The sequence below is a fragment of the Microcaecilia unicolor genome, chromosome 2 (genome assembly GCF_901765095.1).
Source record: "Microcaecilia unicolor chromosome 2, aMicUni1.1, whole genome shotgun sequence".
Taxonomy (NCBI): Eukaryota; Metazoa; Chordata; class Amphibia; order Gymnophiona; family Siphonopidae; genus Microcaecilia; species Microcaecilia unicolor.
Window position 1 is genome coordinate 419375811 of NC_044032.1, and position 19235 is coordinate 419395045.

General features: G+C 41.0%; 1 protein-coding gene across 1 annotated transcript in view; it reads right to left on the reverse strand.

Annotated features, from left to right (window-relative positions):
• The window catches only part of STPG2 (sperm tail PG-rich repeat containing 2), an 873622-nt gene that overhangs the window by 812408 nt on the left and 41979 nt on the right, over positions 1-19235 (reverse strand). The window contains exon 4 of the mRNA XM_030190712.1: positions 3675-3839. Coding sequence (XP_030046572.1) covers positions 3675-3839 — 165 coding nt within the window. The remainder of the gene's footprint in view (positions 1-3674; positions 3840-19235) is intronic.

Genomic DNA, 19235 nt, shown 5'->3' on the forward strand with positions numbered 1-19235 from the left:
AGGCTATTATAATGAGATGCACTACGGTTTCTGATTCCCTTACCATGAAAAAACCTAACGGAGGTCTACACCTCTCGTTGGGGCAAAACGGAAGAAAAAAAATGTTGTCAGGGACGTCCTTTTGGACGTCCATCACCTGAAAAAAAAAAAAAAAATCCCACTCCAAAGACGTTCTTTTTCGACGTCCTTCACTTAATAAATCCTGTGCCGCCCGAAAGGAAGACGCCGCCACGCCACTCACCCCTCCACGGCTTGCTGCAAGAAGGCTCCAATACGGCTCAATTGTAGCAGGAGAGTGCAGTTTGCAAGACGTCCATACAAAAAGACGTCCTTTTTGGACGTGCTCTCCCCCCCCCCTGCAATAATAAAAACAGCCTTTTGGACGTCCTTCACTCAGCTGAGAGACCTGGAAGTCTCTGGGCCAATCACAGTGCGTTTAGCTCAGCTAAACGCGTTGTGATTGGCTCATAGACTTCAAGGGCTCTCAGCTGAGTGAAGGACATCCAAAAGGACGTTTTATTAATGCCGGGGGGGGGGGGGGGGGACATCCAAAAAGGCTTTAACAAATACCACAATGTTCTGTCAATATTTGTAGCAACACATAAGGCGAGCTGCCAAACTTCCATGGTTTGAAGAGCCGAGCCTTTTAGAAAGCTGACACCCTGCAAACACACTCCCTGCTTTGTGTCTCTTTTAAACTGATGTTAAAATGTCATCCATACTTCTGGCTTCTGCAGAATATACTCCGTTGCTTCTGCCGCCCTTCCCATCCTACACATTTTAATGCCATCTTTTATATATATATATATATATATATATATATATATATATATATATATATATATATATATATATTCTTCCTCAAAGTTTTGCATCTCTCTGATTACCCCTAACTTTGGTGCACTGTTATATGTGCCTTACACCAGCTGCACGTCTCTTTCGATTATGCCCCTCCTCCAGGTCTCTCTCAGCCAATCACAGCGCGTTAGCTGACACCAGTGACAGCTAAACGCACTGTGATTGGCTGAGAGAGACCTGGAGGAGGGGCATCGGACGTGCTGCGGTCAAGGAGGAAAGTAGGAGAGAGAGATCCCCGGCTTGCAGATGCAGTTTGCCGCCTTACAGGGAGAGAAAGTGTGCCTCAGCAAAGACATCTTTTTTTTTTTTTTTTTTTAGTGAAGGCCGTCCATAAAGGATGTCCTTGGCCTCTCGTCACAGACGTCCTTTTCTTTTTATAGTGAAGAACGTCCATAAAGGACATCCTTGGCATGCGCAGAGCAGCCAGCATAACGCTTGGCTGCTCTGCACATGCTCGACTGGCCAACTGGTTTCCGATGGAATAGAGAATGCAAGTGAGCTACAACGAACAGCTCATTTGCATTCTTTTTCCTTGATGCATGTCCGTTCCTTACCGATTCACTAAGGGAATCGGTAAGGGAAAGGCTTTAACAATTTTTTAGTGCATCTCCCCCTGAATCTCAATGCTCTGCAATGCAATCAACAGTTGCTGCAGCTGATCAGGACAGTTTAATCTACTCATTTGCATTTAGAGACTTAATGTTACCAGGGCAAATAATTTGAGAATATTTAAATTTTCCTGTTACACAATATTAATCCTCTAAATCACAATTAGGTGGTAGTGGGGTTCTCTCAATAAATATATTACTTAAATTGCAGTGGATATGCAATTTAAGTATTACACAATATTAATCACCTAGTGAGTTGTCAGAATGTATCAGAGATGGTCTGCGGTTTCCCCAGCCAGATACTATGGCTGTGGTTAACGTTTATTATTTGCCTAGGGGTTCTAAGAATGATTAATGAAGAAGATACCATGGATTCAATTAGTACACCTGATAGCTTAGATGTCTCCAAGATTTTGGAATCATCTCTGGATTGATTACTAAGATATCAACTTTGATTGCAGTATTGCAGATTGAAGAGATGAAACTGGATGTATTAAAATCTTATTTTCCTATGAAGCAGGTTCCTTTCTGTGGACAGGTGGTAAGAATGTCCCTAATCTAGCCAGAGCAATTTAATTGAGAAAGAAAGCTTTCCTTCAGCTAAAGCTTAAGGCAAAGCTTCCTACTGTGGATTGGGACCCCAAATGGGGTAAAAAATAAAAAATATATATTTTAAACTTGTTTTTAAGGTCACAGCCTAGGTGGGCTCTCCAAAGGTGCATCATTATTTTGCACCACCAGGAGGTCACACAATTTTATTTGGCCACAATCATGGGGTCACAGCCACAGAAATACTGGGAAGAACTGACCTAAGGCATTAGCTACAATGGCTTCCTTTTTTTCTTAAGTTTCCATGTAAATGTCTGGTCACTTATGGGAAAATACAAACAAGAGTCTGCACTCCACACAAAACAAGAAAAACAAGGAAAATAGTGAAATGGACGAGAAAGGCAGGAAATTTTTCATTAATAGTTCTTCAATTTCACTCAATTAGCAGTTCTTCAATTTGACTCTACACAGACCATATTTTGGCGACCGGGCCTGCTTCAGGAACCTGTAACTATTGCATAGACAATAGGACTAGGAGCAAACTAAATCTATATCTCATGAATAAACAACTTATTACAAGTATTCAATTGCACATACAAACAGCTACAAATCCAACTTGGCATAAAGAAGTGCATCTGTCAAGTCACCCACCACACACGTGTGTTTGTTTGGTAGGTGAATCGCCAGACACATTTCCAAGAGTGAATGATGAAGAAGATACCATGGATTCAATTAGCACACCTGATAGCTTAGATGTCCCCGTGTAGAGTCAAATCAAAGAACTGTTAAAGATTTCTTGCCTTTCTCATCCATTCCACTGTTTTCCTTGTTTGGTCATTTATGGGAACAGTTACAGTGGGTGGGAATAGAAAATGGGTTCTAATATAATATGACTATCTAATTCCTATTGCTTTATTCATTCTTAAAACTTCTTTTTGGACTTCAGTAGGAAATTGTTCCTCCATTGATGTGGATTCGATGCCACTAAAATTGTGATTTTGTGTTATGTAATTTTCCTATAGCATTTTCTTCATGTATTATGGATTGTAATACAGTATGTTTAAAACTGAATTTAAAAAGCCATTCTTTTTTTTGGGGGGGGGGGGGGGGTTGGAGGGGAAAGAGATATACAAACTTATAAAACACTGTCATTCTAATTCAGTTGATAATTTACTTATATGTTCAGACATTATCATTTGTACCTTATCTGTAGGTTATCTTTTAAGTATTTGAATGGACTTAAACTGTAATCGCATCATTTCACTCAAAATGATAGAGATGCCCAAGCCACCAATGGATAGATTAACTATTCATGTCTAGTCAGACCAAGAATTTTCAACTGCAGTCCTCAAGGGCTACACCAGTTTGGTTTTCTGAGTAAAATACATGTAAATTGACACAGGATCAGGAGGAAGTATACAAAATGATATATGATGAATCTGAAAACCAGACATGTTTATAAACTATGAGGAACAGAGTAAAGAACCCCAGATGTGGGATCCAATGTGAAAACATGCTCCTATATACTTTTTCAAAAAGATAAAAAATCATTTATAAACTTAAAAAAATGTATAATCAAAATTCCACCCTTAAATATACATGCTGGGTACAAAAATAATATGAATGTGACCACAGACAAAGTAATCTAAAAATGCTTACAAACAATGAATTGTAGTAGGCTGGACCCAAAGTATTATCTCTTGAAGGTGGAAGCTGTTTAATAAGAGTACCATCTGCAGATTCATCATAACCATAAGAATGATCACGAGAGGGGATAGATGGAGCTTCAGATTTTCGCTGGTACTGTATCTGATGAAATGATCTCTATAAAACAAGCAAAATAAAACATGGAAAAGAAAATAAGATGATACCTTTTTTATTGGACATAACTTAATGCATTTCTTGATTAGCTTTCGAAGGTTGCCCTTCTTCGTCAGATTGGAAATTATAAGCAAATGTCTGATTTCTATTGATAACCTTAAGAGTGGACTAACACGGCTACCACACTCCTCTACTTATAAAACAAGCAAAATTGCTATTATTGCTCTTATTTATTACTTCCAACAACTGGGTTTTTTTTTATTTTATCAATTATCCAAAAGGATTTTACAATAAAGAAAATGGGTACAAACCCAAAGAAGTAAAGCAAATTGAAATTTAACCCTCCAATGACAAATTCTAAACCATTTAAAAGCCTAAAATCTTCCATTCAGTAATGGTGGTAATGGTAATGATGCTTATAGGCTGCCAACTCCCATATCTAGGTTCAAAGTGGATTACAAAAAGTCATATAATATTTTTAAAAAACAAATAATTTTAATCCAGAAAATACAATAAAAAGCTTAATAAAGAAATGTTTTAAACAAGCCTTTAACTGTTTACGAAAGGCTAAGCATGATGGAATCAACCTAATTTTAGCAGGCAGAGTACATTTCTATCAGTCCCTAAGAAAAGAAAAAAATGAATTGAAAATCAATCAATAATAACTGTCCTAATAACAATTACATGACTTCAGTATAAGTCACTCATCTACTCATGTGGAACCCTTACAGTTACCTCTTCCTAGGACTGAATTGATTCTTGTAAGTGAACAGGAAAAAAATTTAAGTTTCAACAAATTTTAATGACAACAAAGCATAATAAAAAACAAGAATCTTTTCTACAAATTTGGTCATACTTCCTTAGAAAATGAAGGGGAAAAAAAGAACATACCCTAAGCCAATGCCAATGCCCTAAGGTGCGTTCTGGGTGATAAATCAAGGTAAACATTTATTTTCAATGACCATAAAAAGCAGCCAAACGTTCATTTAAAAAAAAAAAAACTGGAAAAAAAATCTCAGTCCTGGAGATTATAAAAGGTCACCACCACAGTGGCTCTAGTATTAGTCTCCTAAACTAGTGTTTCCAAAATGTCATTATGATTACTCACCACAGACAGATTTAAACAGCCCCTAGCCAAACTCTTAACAGAGCTTGGAACATAAGCTCTAGCCACTGCATGGAAAGACCTTGGTTCAAACTGCAAAAACTGAGCACAATATTGTTTTAACTTTTCAGTTGGAGAAAAGAAGGAAAATTTATGAACTTCAAATTATTACTACTAAGAGCATTTTCAACCTTTCCAATTTAGTTTGATTGTCCCAATTTATTCAGTCTTATTTAAATCTAGCACCTCCTTCTGAAGTCCCTGCTCTTGTCCTTCCAGGGATGATATTTTCTTCTACAATCTCAGCAGAGAACCTACACAATTGAGAGAGGCACCCTAATCTCCAAATGTGTAACTTCCTTAGGTGGAGACATAGGAATAGAACTTCTCAACACAGTCAGAAAAAAAACAGGTTTCAGGGGTCCTCTTCTTAGATAACCCACAGGCTCATTCAGATGTACAATTGGTTTGGAACCCCATGAGTGATGAGCCTTCCCCTTTCACACAGAGTCCAGTCTAGATGATACAAAGTCTTGTTCACCTTCCATATGTCCATTTGGGCTATGAGACGAGGAATCACTTCTGCACTCTGACAGTAAAGGTTTAGGCCAGAGGTGGGCAACCATGGTCCGTAAGGGCCAAAACCCAGTCAAGTTTTCAAGATTTCCACAATGAATATGCATGAGATTGAGTTGCATGTACTGCTTCTATTGTATGCAAATCGATCTCATGCATATTCATTGTGGAAATCTTGAAAACCTGACTGGGTTTTGGCCCTCAAGAACCATAGTTGCCCATCCCTGGTTTAGGCAGTGAATGAGAGTCTGGGCTCAAGAAAACAAATCTGTTTCAGAGAGCTATTATCGGAAGGCCTAATTTCAACTTAACAGACCCAGAAAAAGATAAATGCTGCAAAGTCGATTCCAAAGCTGACTCCAAAGGGGCCAAGCATGCTTATGCAGTCGTATCCCACAGCAGACCTCTAAATTTGAAGAGAAGACCTTGGCACTAGTGATACTGTCCGGCATGCCTGTGACATCATGAGAGCCTTTGTAGGTTGCCCTTACAGCTTCAATCTTCCAAGTCTGAGTACAAGCTCTCCTTTCCTCTGCTAGCAAAATTTAAATGCCCATTTCATACAGAATGTTGAGATCAGAACTGAGATACTCAGACTGGGACATATTCCATTCTGGTGGTATTTTACAAAGGATCTGATTAAAGTAGAGCATTTTGTAAAATATGTATAAGGACATTCAGGCGTGCACATGTGTTTGGCTCCACATACAGTAAGGGCAGCCATTTTACAATTATACATCTTTAAAAAATGAGTAGTCTGAATTTGTTAGCTTCTATATTGAGGCAGCAAATTTCACAATTTCTACAAGTAACTAAGAAGTGCAGAATGCCAATGAAAATAGTATAAAATATCCTGAATTCATTACTTTATGTAAAATTCACCAGAAGTTTTATGTGTACCAGATAAGGATTGCACATCAGTCATACTATGTTGAGTTCATTAACTCTTTTGTTAACCCTACATGTTCAGTATACTTTCTTGTAACATGCCTGTTTCTGGAGGTCATGCTATCACTCTGCTCAATATTCCTAGTACAGAAGATCTGGCTATTTACTTCAGTTCGGACATAAAATTGCTACTAGATTCATTTTTGGTGAATGGTATTCTATCCATTCTCTCTTCAACCCCTGCAGAGCAAATAAGGTCTTGATGGTCATATTTTTGTTTGCTTACTTTGGATTCTTTATCTACAATATTTGGTTCTATCAAATAAACTACCTGCTCATTGGACCCTCCCCATCTTCTTGGTTGAAACATCCATGCCATGGATTGTTTACTTTGGCCTTTTTGTTGGCATCACAGTCTGTCCTCTGGTCAGTTTCCTCAGGATTGGAAAAAAGCAATAATTTAACTAATTCCAAAGAAAAAAAAAAATTTCAAAACAGCTGATCCCATCAGCTATGAGCCAGTATCCAATCTTTGCTTCCTTTCCAAATTGAAGGAAAAAAAGTGGTTTATTCTCAGTAGTTGATTATGTTGAGAAAGTCTTTGCACTTCACCCGTACCAATCTAGTTTTGAGACTAGCCACAGTACTCAGACTGTTATTACATCCTTGCTTAGTGAGATCCACGTTATTTTAAAACAGGGGATATGTTGCATTGGCCACTTCTTTATATCTATCCTCAGCTTTTGATCTCATGAAACACTTTCTGTTACTTCATAGATTGTCTGAAATAGGATTTGATGGGCAGGTACTTAACCGGCAGTACTTTGTTTCTATAAATCTGTCTCTTCTCCTTCTGTTTCTAAACCCTTGACATGTGGAGTTCCTCAAAGCTTGATTCCTCACCTCCTTTCCTAGCCTCCATTATCCAAGATTCTGGTATTAGTTGTTATTTAATGCAGAAGACATTTGTTGTTATTTTATAAAAGTTTACAAAATCCAGATCTTACTTCTTTAAAAAAATGTTTAACCTTAGTTGCAGACTGCATTAATATTAAACTAAACCCATCTAAAACCACTGTATGTTGGATACTGGTACGAAGGCAAGTCCTTCCATGGTTCAGTTTCTTTTTGATTCTTTCATTCAACCAATTTCACCATTTAAGTATCTTGGGGTAATTATTGACTCAGTAATCTTTTAGGGAAAGGGGATGAGATTTGACATACTGCCTTTCTGTGGTTACAATCAAAGCAGTTTACATATTAAACGAAGGTACTTATTTTGTACCTGGAGCAAACAGAGGGTTAAGTGACTTGCCCAAAGTTACAAGGAGCTGCAGTGGGAATTTCAGCTTCATTCTCACATGGAGTCAGATTTTCATGCTCTTCGGCAATTGCACAAGGTATGTAATCACTTCAATGATAATACCCTTTGTATGTTACTGCATGCCCTTTTGTTCTCAAAATTAGATTATAACATGGTTTATGCAGGGATTCCACTGTCACAGATGAAACGCCTGCAGAAGCTATAGAACACAGAAGCCTGCTTTTCTTGCCATGAATGCAGATTAGTTCGTATTACCCCCTTGTATAAATTACAGCGGCTTCCGGTTTTGTTTTGAGTGAGATTTGTTAGCCTTCAGCTCACTTTGTGATGGTACCTAGTTATTTGACTGACAGTTATTCTTTATGTTCCCTCTGATTATCAAAAGTCACCTAGGGGCACATTTTTGATACAGAAAAACATCCATAAAATGGCAAACAGGCATATATACATACTTCTCGCAGAAAAACTTCTAAAGCGCATAATCAAACAACAATAAGTCCATGTTTGTAACCTATTCAATGTGGATGCCAATGTCCATGCAGAACCAAAAACTTTTTTACGCTAGACTCTGCAGGCTTTAAAGGTCCTCACTCGCATACACAGGCAGAGGCAACACTGAACACACCAGTTATGGAGGTCTGTGCCTGCAACAGCCCTATTGCATTGAGTACACTTAAAGCCACTCTGCATCTTTGTTGACATGGAGGGAAAAACAGCTGATGTAAGGTCAAAAGGCTCTATGGCTCAGGGAGCTCAAGAACCCACAACCTACATCACGAGAGGCCAAATTGACCCTGAAACATTCTGGCAACAGATCTACAATAATGATTGGACGGCACAAACAGATTCCAAACATTATCTACTAAACTGGGATGACAGATGCAAGAACACATTAGACATAATTGCACCTTTACAAAAAAGAACTACACGCAGACAAAACTCAATACCTTGGTTCAACGAAGAACTAAAATCACTAAAACATGTTAGGAGACTTGAATGAGCATGGAAAAAAATGAAAGATGAATATACACTCAATGCATGGAAACAAATGCAAAGAAAATACAAATACTCAATAAGACAAACCAAAAGAGCATACTACAAAACCAAAATAGGGCCAGACTGCAAAGACACACATAAACTCTACCAAATTGCAAATAAATTAATAGACACTACACCGGTGACCACAACCAGCACAGACACCCCATCAGCAGACAACCTCACCAAATACTTCAATGAGAAAATTATAAAACTACTATCCACGCTACCACTCAATACCACTGAGCACGAAAAATTCATGGATTGCTTAGACCCAACACCCGGTGAATACCCAGCAGACCGAACATGGACTAACTTCGATCTGCTAACTGAAGAAACCATCACTCAAGCAATCAACAAATCCTCCAAAACCCACTCTAAATTGGATATCTGTCCCAGCAACCTAATAAGGCATGCCCCCCAACATCACACATGAACTACATGCTGCAACATGGACTGTTCCCCAAGGACAAAGGAAATATACTTCTTACACCTATACCCAAAGATTTAAAGAAAAAAATTAAACGACACAACTTATATCTTTATAACTTATATCTTTATAACTTATATCGACCAGTAACATCAATTCCCCTGGCAGTCAAATTAATGGAAAGCATGGTAACCAAACAACTTACCAACTACCTAACCAAATTCAATATATTACATGAATCACAGTCAGGATTTCATCCAACCACAGCACCGAAACAGTTATAACCACTCTCATAACCAAATTTAAACAATTAATTGCAACTGGAAACAATGTGCTTCTACTACAATATGACATGTCCAGTGCGTTCGACATGGTCAGCCACCAAATAATCTCGAGCATCCTGGACTACTTCGGGATTGGAGGACACGTACTTAGATGGTTCGAAGGCTTCCTATCAACAAGAACCTATCAAGTGATATCAAACTCAAAAACATCAACACCATGGAAACCTGAATGTGGAGTACCACAAGGATCACCGCTTTCACCAACTCTTTATAACTTAATGATGACACCATTAGCCAAATCGCTATCCAACCAAGGACTCAACTCGTACATCTATGCAGACAATGTCACGATATATGTCCCGTTCAAACACGATATAACAGAAATCACAAATGAAATTAAACACAGCCTCCAAATAATGAATTCATGGGCGGATGCATTCCAACTAAAGCTAAACGCAGAAAAAACACAATGTCTTATTCTGTCCTCACAATATAACACAAACAAACCAAGCACCATAAACACCCCAGACTACACCCTCCCGGTCTCAGATAGTCTGAAAATTCTAGGAGTCACAATCGACCGAAATCTAACACTCGAAGACCACGCGAAAAATACTGCAAAGAAAATGTTCTACTCAATGTGGAAACTTAAAAGGATCAAACCTTTCTTCCCAAGAAAAATATTCCGTAGCCTGGTACAATCGATGGTGCTAAGTCATCTGGATTATTGTAATGCCATCTATGCTGGATGCAAAGAACAAGTCACTAAGAAGCTTCAGACAGCCCAAAACACAGCAGCCAGACTCATATTTGGAAAAGCGAAATACAAAAGCTCCAAACTCTAAGAGAAAAACTACACTGGCTCCCTTTAAGAGAACGAATTGCGTTCAAAGTTTGCACTCTGTTCCACAAAATCATTCACGGGGAAGCCCCGACCTATATGTCAGACCTCATAGACTTGCCTACTGAACATTCCTCAATCTCCACTATCCCAGTTGCAAAGGACTAAAATATAAATCCACATTCGCCTCCAGCTTCTCCTACGTATGCACGCAACTATGGAACGCATTACCGAAGGCCATAAAATCAGTACATGACCTAACAATTTTCCATAGACTACTGAAAACAAACCTGTTCAAGAAGGCTTACCATGATGTTCCATATTAAATACAAAATAAATAGACTTTACACGAACTAGACAAGGCCGAACTCTTGGCACTTGTCTGTTTAACCCCACTGCTATTAAAGAAAGCTACACAATACGCACTACCAGTATATTTCCTAAATTGAAGATGACATCTCAATAGTCGATGACCTAACTTATGCTACAACTCATTTTATCACTTAGAAACCTCTATACAATACCATAATGCAATCCTCTGTACCATGTATGTATGCACCTTGACGCAAAATCATTGGTATGCAATACCACAATATATTCCTCTTTACCATGTATGTATACACCTAAATGTATTACCATCTGAAACTCTGTTACCCGGTAATGGCGATCGCCATCACGGCATAATGTAAGCCACATTGAGCCTGCAAATAGGTGGGAAAATGTGGGATACAAATGCTACAAATAAATAAATAAATACCCAAAAATAGCCAATGCTTCCCTGACAAAAGAAGGGTACAGAGGCACCAATAGGCTAAAAATTGAAAAATGAAAATAATTGAAAAAAAATGTATAATCTGAAGAACTTAACACTGAAAAAAGAAGACTATAAAGAAAAAATGTCCCAATAAGTGAAGGCACCAAAAAGGTGACATGCTGAGGACAGATTAAAAAGTCAACCTCTCTACTCCATGAAAAATGAAACACGCTCGAGCGACAGACTGGATTGCACCCCCGCATGCATGATGGGGGCACTGCCTCAAAGATTTAAAGTGACAGTGTACTTGGCAGTGTCCGCACAGGGCTCCATGGATGACGTCACCCACATGTGAGAATATTATGCCTTTTTGTCCTTTAAGAAAAACTTCTCACAGAAACATGGAACCAACAACACTAAGCTAGACTCTATACCAAGCTTCTTTGTAAAGTGTCGAAAGAAGGAATACCTGCAATGCTAATATCAATATAGTTCTGGTAAAAAAAAATAATAAATTTTCACAAATGAAGTGAAGGAAACTTTCGGGGTGGGTTGTTTTTGTTTTTTTTAAGCAACTGCCCTGTTAAAAAACTGATGGGACTTGAACCCTCTAGATGAAAGGTACATAAGAATAAGGGAACACTAAATATGCACTTACCAGAGAGCCTAACACATGTGGAGGGGCATTTTCGATACGACATGTAAATCAGACTTTGGACGTTTCACACTAAACGTCCCAAATCTGAATAGGAAATACAGTCATTTTCGAAAAAACGAAACATCTATCCTTTTTCTCGAAAATGGCCACATGCAGGATGTTTTTGTTCTCTGTGCATTTATCTTTTGGGGCCATTTTTGAAAAAAAAATGTCCAAATGAAAAACAGAGAAAATCAAGCCACTGGGATGCAGGAAGAGCCAGCATTCTTAGTAGACTGGCCACACAGATCTCCCAGAAGAGCAATGGGGCACCCTAGGGGCACTGCAGTAGACTTCATATAAAAGCTCCCAGGTACACATCTCATTGTTACCTCCTTATACTGTATGCTGGGCCCTCCAACACTCACCAAAAACCTACTGTACCCAACTGTACGCCACTACGGGTGAAGGGGTCATCTATATGTGGGTATAGTAGGTTTTGGTGGAGTGTGGGAGGGCTCACACTTTCCACCACAAGTGTCACAGATAGAGTGAGATATGGGCCTGGGTACTCCTCTTTTACAGTACACTCCACTAACCATTACACTACTCCAGGGACCTGCTTGCTGCTCTAATAGATCTGGCTATAACATCTGAAGCTGTCATACAGGCTAACAAGTAATATTTTTAATCACATCTTTGGGGGGTGGGAGGGGGTCAGTGACCACTGGAGGAGTAAGGGGGAGGGTCATCCCTGATTCCCTCCAGTGGTCCTCTGGTCATTTAGGGCACCTTTTTGTGCCTTATTTGTTCTAAAAAAATGTCTAGATGAAAATATTTAAGTTTGAGCCCTAGACGTTTTCTTTTTGTTCCATTATGGCTGCAAAATGTCCAAGTGTTAAGAAAGCCCTAAGCCTGCCCCCGAAACACCCCCTTGTGATTTGGACGCACTGCAGACAAATTGCATAGATACATATCTGCAAAATAGGTTTTGAAAATACCAGTTTGGATGTTTTGAGAAGAAATTTGTCTAAATGTGGCTTTATGGCTCTTTTTGGATGTTTTTCCCTTTCGAAAATGAGTGCCATGGTGCACTGCCCTGTTGGTGTCCCCTGGTTCCTACACTGGGAACAGCATTTAACTAACTCTCCAACCATAAGTAAAATCTGAACAACTCAATACAGTGAAAAAACAGGCAATTTCTGGTTTCCAGGCACAAAGCACTACAGTAATATTCCTTGGTAGAGAATATTCCCCAAATAAAGTCTCTAAAATGAGAAACTGCAGGATCTGACTTTTTTGTTTTGTTTTAAAGAGGCAGGGAAAGCCACAGAGGAGAGAGGTGGGAGAGGGGAGTAACCTGGCACCACCAGGTTTACAACCAAAAGGCTAAGAGAAAGCCTTTGCCCCAGCACAAATGAAGTCCAAAGAAAATGGCCAGGAGCCACCACAGGAAACTGAGAAAGAGCTGCACAGTGAGGTTCTACCGCCTGCTGGAGACAGAAAGATACTGAATGGAACTTAATGCACAGCAGCCTTATATGGCAAAGTTCTAAATTATTCTCTGTCTCCACCTGCTGGTATGGACTAATCCTTTGGTGATGCTAAGGAAGTACGTATATAGATTCTTTTTTTTTTTTTTTTAGAATAAGATTGGCCAATATGGAATTTTTGTTTTCATTATTATTTGTAAAAAAGTTATTATATGCAGTTTTTTCCCTTTATTCCACAAATCATTAAATCAGTTAATATTAAAATTATGCAATTAATTTTTGCCCTGAATAATGAATTTACTTTAAATGTCTCTGTTTGCAGAGATAGAGTAGCTGCATTTATAAATGACAGAAAATTATATAATACTGTGCAGTATTTCTCTGCCCCCATCTAACTACTCCTTCATTCCACCTGCCTGCCAAATATTTCTGGGGACAGCACTGGGATATCAAGTGTGTAAACGCAGAGAAAAAACGATTTGTCCAAAATTTTATTCATGATGTGGCAAATATGTACTACTATTGGTGATATTCTTTAACATTTTTTAAAATTAAATATATGAATTTCCCCTGTATACGTGCATACCAGTTTCCTTTTTATCAACCAATAAAAACATGATGGCAGATAAGGGCCAAATGGTCCATCTAGTCTGTCCATCCTCAGTAACCACTAACTCCTTTTCCTAAGCGATCCCACGTGTCTGTCCCATGCCTTCTTACTCTGACACAGTCTTCATCTCCACAAACTTAACCAGGAGGCCACTCCACGCATTCACCACCCTTTCTGTGAAAGAGTGTTTCCTCAGAGTCGTCCTAAGCCTATTTCCTCTTAACTTCATCTTATGCCCTCTCATTCTAGAGGTTTCCATCATTTGAAAAAGGCTCGTCTCCTGTACATTAATGCCACTGAGGTATTTAAACGTCCCTATCATATCCCCCTCTCTCCCGCCTCTCTTCCAGAATATACATGTTGAGGTTCATGAGCCTGTCCCTATATGTTTTATGACCGAGACCGCTGACCAATTATGTAGCCGCCCTCTGGACCGACTCCATCTTGTTTATATCCTTCCGTAAGTGCAGTCTCCAGATTGCACACAGTATTCTAAATGGGACCTCACCAGAGACGTGTACAAGGGCACAATCACCTCTTTTTTCCAGCTGGTCATCCCTCTCCTTATGCACTTGAGCATCCTTCTGGCTTTGAGCATCACCTTTTCTACCTGTTTGGCCACCTTAAGGTCATCAGACACAGTCACCCCCAAGTCCCGCTTTTGGCTCTGGCCCCACCCTTGCCACACTTCTATTTCTTGGCAGACTCAGGAGTAATGTTAGGAAGTGTTTTTTCACAGAAAGATACGTGGAATTCCCTCCCTCGGGAGGTGGTGGAGATGAAAACAGTAATGGAATTCAAACATGTGGGGGATAAACACAAAGTAATCCTGTTTAGAAGGACTGGATCTATGGAATCTTAGCAGACATTGGGTGGCAACGGCGGTAATTGGGAAGCAAAACTGGTGCTGGGCAGACTTCTACGGTCTAGCCCTGATCGTAACTAAATAGATATGGATGAGCTGGAGTGTAAATTTAAGGGGCTTCAACGTTAGCTTCAGAACGTGTAGTACAAGAACAGTGCTGGGCAGACTTCTACGGTCTGTAACCTGAGAATAGCAAGGACAAATCAAAATCGGGTATACATATAAAGTATTACGTACCATGTAAAATGAGTTTATCTTGCTGGGCAGAATGGATGGACCGTTCAGGTCTTTATCTGCCGTCATTTACTATGTTACTATTGGGCTCATTTTCGAAAGAGAAGGACGTCCATCTTTCGACATAAATCGGAAGATGAACATCCTTCTCCCAGGGACATCCAAATCGGTATAATCGAAACCCGATTTTGGATGTCTCCAACTGCACTCCGTCGCAAGGACGGCCAAAGTTCAAGGGGGCATGTCGGAGGCGTAGCGAAGGCGGGACTTGGGCATGCCTAACACTTGGACGTCTTTGACCCATAATCGAAAAAAACAAGGAAGTCCCTGACGAACACTTGGACATTTTCACCCGGACGTGTTTTTATTACTTATAAGGCACAAAAAGGTGCTCGAAATGACCAGATGACCACTGGAGGGAATTGGGGATGACCTCCCGTTTCTCCCCCAGTGGTCACTAACCCCTTCCCACCATCAAAAAACATCTTTAAAAATATGTTGTGCAAGCCTCAGATGTCATACTCAATTCCATGACAGCGCATGCAGGTCCCAGGAGCAGTTTTAGTGGGTACTGCAGTGCATTTCAGACAGGCGGACCCAGGCCCATACCCTCCCTACCTGTTACATTTGTGGAGAAAACAGCGAGCTCTCCAAAACACACCACAAACTCACTGTACCCATATATAGGTGCCCCCCTTCACCCGTAAGGGCTATGGTAGTGGTGTACAGTTCTGGGTAGTGGGTTTTGGGAGCTCAGCACACAAGGCAAGGGAGTTATGTTCCTGGGAGCATTTTATGAAGTCAATTGCAGTGCCCCCTAGGGTGCCTGGGTGTTGTCCTGGCATGTCAGGGGGACCAGTGCACTACAAATGCTGGCTCATCCCACATCCAAATGGCTTGCATTTGGATGTTTTTGACATGGACGTCTTTGGTTTTGAAAATCGCTGAAAGTCAGAAACGGCCATGTCTAGGGACATCCAAATTTAAGGATTTGGACGTCTCTGACGGTATTTTCGAAATGAAAGATGGACATCCATCTTGTTCGAAAATACAGGTTTCCCCGCCCTTGGATTTCGCCGTTTTGCAAGGACGTCCAAATCGCAACTTGAACGTCCCTTTCGAAAATGCCCCTCCACATGTGTACTGTAGGCTATTTTAAATGAAGACAAAGTATGTATTTAACAGGATGCTTCTTAAGCATGTGTTCTTTTCAAAATTTAAATGTATCCACATAGTTTACAAATGCATCATCAATGCACATCTTATTAATATGACCAAAAGCATATACATGTTTTCAACAACATTCTCCCTTGAGAAAGCATAACCTGTCATGAAGATTATCATTGAAATTCATACAATTCTGCTTTTAGTTTAGGGTTTCTCTGTGACATGTAAGGAAAGAGAAAAGGAGGTCTACTTGTTTTAAGCAGAGGCCTATTAGAGGAGCTAAACCCGAAGAATTTTCTCCTACTTTGCATCTGTGGGGAAAAGAAATGCATAAAAGGCATTTCTATAAACTGGAACATAAATTTAGGCACCAATAATGTACCTAGATTATAGCACAGCAGCGCTTATGCGCATGATTGGTGCCAATAATTGGCACAACAATGCATCATCGTGCTAATATTCTACAATGGCATAGGTGCACCCTTAAGCCACTATATAATTTATTCATTCATTCATTCTTATATTCCACAATTATCCAAAAACAAGTTTCGTTTCAATGTGGCTTACAGTTAACAGTTAGGAAAAATTACACTAATGTTTTACAATTACAAAGCAGTATAGAACATCAGTAACATGTATTATTAACCATAATGTTTCTTGAAAAGGAGAAATTAGGGCTTCACACTATTCCAGGACAAGTGAGTAATCATGTCCATTGACCAGCAGGTGGAGATAGAGAATACAGAAACTGAGCACCACTAAATAGCTCCCTGCTAACAGCCCACTTCCTCAGTATCAGTCCTCAAGCAAGGAAGAAAGAACTCCTAACGCAGAGCATGACCAGCAACAAACATACAGTGGCCAGTCCCAAGAACAATCTGAAGATAAGGCCCCTAGAAAACAGGATACAAAGACAGTGCATAGAACCACCAAAGAAGGCATCGTATCACAGGAGAGATCCTTGAATAGTGTGAAGAACTAATGAAAAAAATATATATCAGGTAAGTTCTAATTTCTCCTTCCATTACATTCATTCCCACTATTCCAGGATGAATGGGATGTCAAAAGCTATCCCTACGAGGGTGGAAAGCTGAACCTGCCGCATGCAGACCCAACACCCCAAACACGGCCCCTGTCCGCATGGCACCATCCACACTATAATACTTACTGAAGGTATGCAGCAATACCCACGTTGCTGTCCTACAGATATCCACCGAAGACAATGAAGCCTCCATCCAAGATGTAGCCAGATGCCTGGTAGAGTGGCCTCTTTCACCCACCAAGCAAAGGATACCTTGGACACCATGAGACCCAACTTCTGTACGGACAGCAAAAGTCATTGGTATCCTCCAGATAATGCATGAGCATCCCTCGAATATCCAGAAGCGTCCAAGAGGCATACTGCTTCCCCACATCCTCTCGACGAAGGGAAGGGTGGTTCAACAACGGAATAAAAAGAAAGGCCGAAATCACTTGAGCCAGAAGAAAGGTCCTGCCCGAAGCGAGACCCCCTCCCCCACCTCCGAAAAACAGACAAAAGGGTCCCTCCAAGAGAGCACCCGAAGCTGCGAGATGCGATGGACCAATGTAATCGCCCTAAGGAATACCGTCTTCAGCGTGAGATCTATCAGGGTCACCTTGTGAAGGGGCTCAAACAGAGAGCGCCCAAAGGACCAGATTAAGATCCCATTCCGGAAAAGGCACTCGAAAGGGCAATTTAAGGCCACCCACACCTCTCAGAAAATGAACCACAACCAAAAGAGCCACTAAAGAAGAGTCACCCATTCCGGAAAAGGCACCCGAAAGGGCAGTTTAAGGCCACCCACACCTCTCAGAAAATGAACCACAACCAAAAGAGCCGCTAAAGAAGAGTCCTGCAAGTGGCCCTAAAAACAAGCCAGGGCTGCCACTTGAACCCTCAAGGAACCCAGCGCTAGCCCCTTGGCACTCCCTTCTGCAAAAAGTGGCCCATGGAAGAAGCAAAGGGGTCGAAACCCCTCTCCATGCACCAGCCTTAAAAACTCGCCACACTCGGGCAAACGCCAAGGAAGTAGAGCGCTTCCCGGTCTGAATCAGGAAAGCAATGACCGAATCCAAACAATCCTTCTTCTTCAGCTAAGCCCTTTTCAGGGCCAAGCCATCAGCCCAAAGGGGGAGAGATCCTCCATGGCCACCAGGCCCTAACAGAAAAGACCTTGATCCCGAGGGAATCGCAGCGGATCCTCATATAAGAGCCGCGTGAGATCTGCATACCACAGGCGCCATGGCCAGTCCAGAGCCAGCAGGATCACCCTGCCCCAAAGGTCCACCACTCTCCTCAACACCTGGCCTATCATCGTCCATGGGGGAAAGGTATATGGAAGGCCTTCACTCAGCCACAATTGCAGCAGGGCGTCCAGACCCAGAGAGTCCCTTTCCTTGCGACTGCTGAAGAACTGAGGAACCTTTACATAGGACTTTGTAGCCAAGAGATCCAAGCACACTACAAGCTGAAACAACTCGGCCAACAGCTCCCACTTACCGGAATCCAGAGTGTGTCGACTGAGAAAGTCGGCCTCCACATTGAGGGGTCCTCACAATGTGAGTTGCCGACAGGCACCACAGATGTCTCTCTGCCCATGCCATTAACAAGCTGGACTCCACAGCCAGCTGACTGCTGTGAGACCCCTCCTTGCTTGATGATATAGGCCACCGCCATCACAATGTCCAAAAAGGCCCGAACCAAGGCCCTCTCCAATAGCAGGGCAAAGGCCTCCAGAGATCAGCACACCGCTCACAATTGGAGACGACTGATGGGCCAATGCGCCTCTTTTGGACACCAAGAGCCCTGTGCCAGGTAACCATTGCGAAGGGCCCCCCAGTCCAACAAACTGGCATCCACAGACACAATCTCCCAATGCAGGATCGGGAAGGCCCTTCCCAGGGTCAACAACCAGGGAAGCAGTGACCACTTCACTTTATGCTCTGTCTGGCTGCCAGCATCCAAGGAAGCTGGATGCTGTAGTCCTCTGAAACCAGAGACCAGCAGCTACTACTACTACTACTATTTAGCATTTCTATAGCGCTACAAAGCGTACGCAGCGCTGCACAAACATAGAAGAAAGACAGTCCCTGCTCAAAGAGCTTACAATCTAATAGACAAAAATAAAGCAAGCA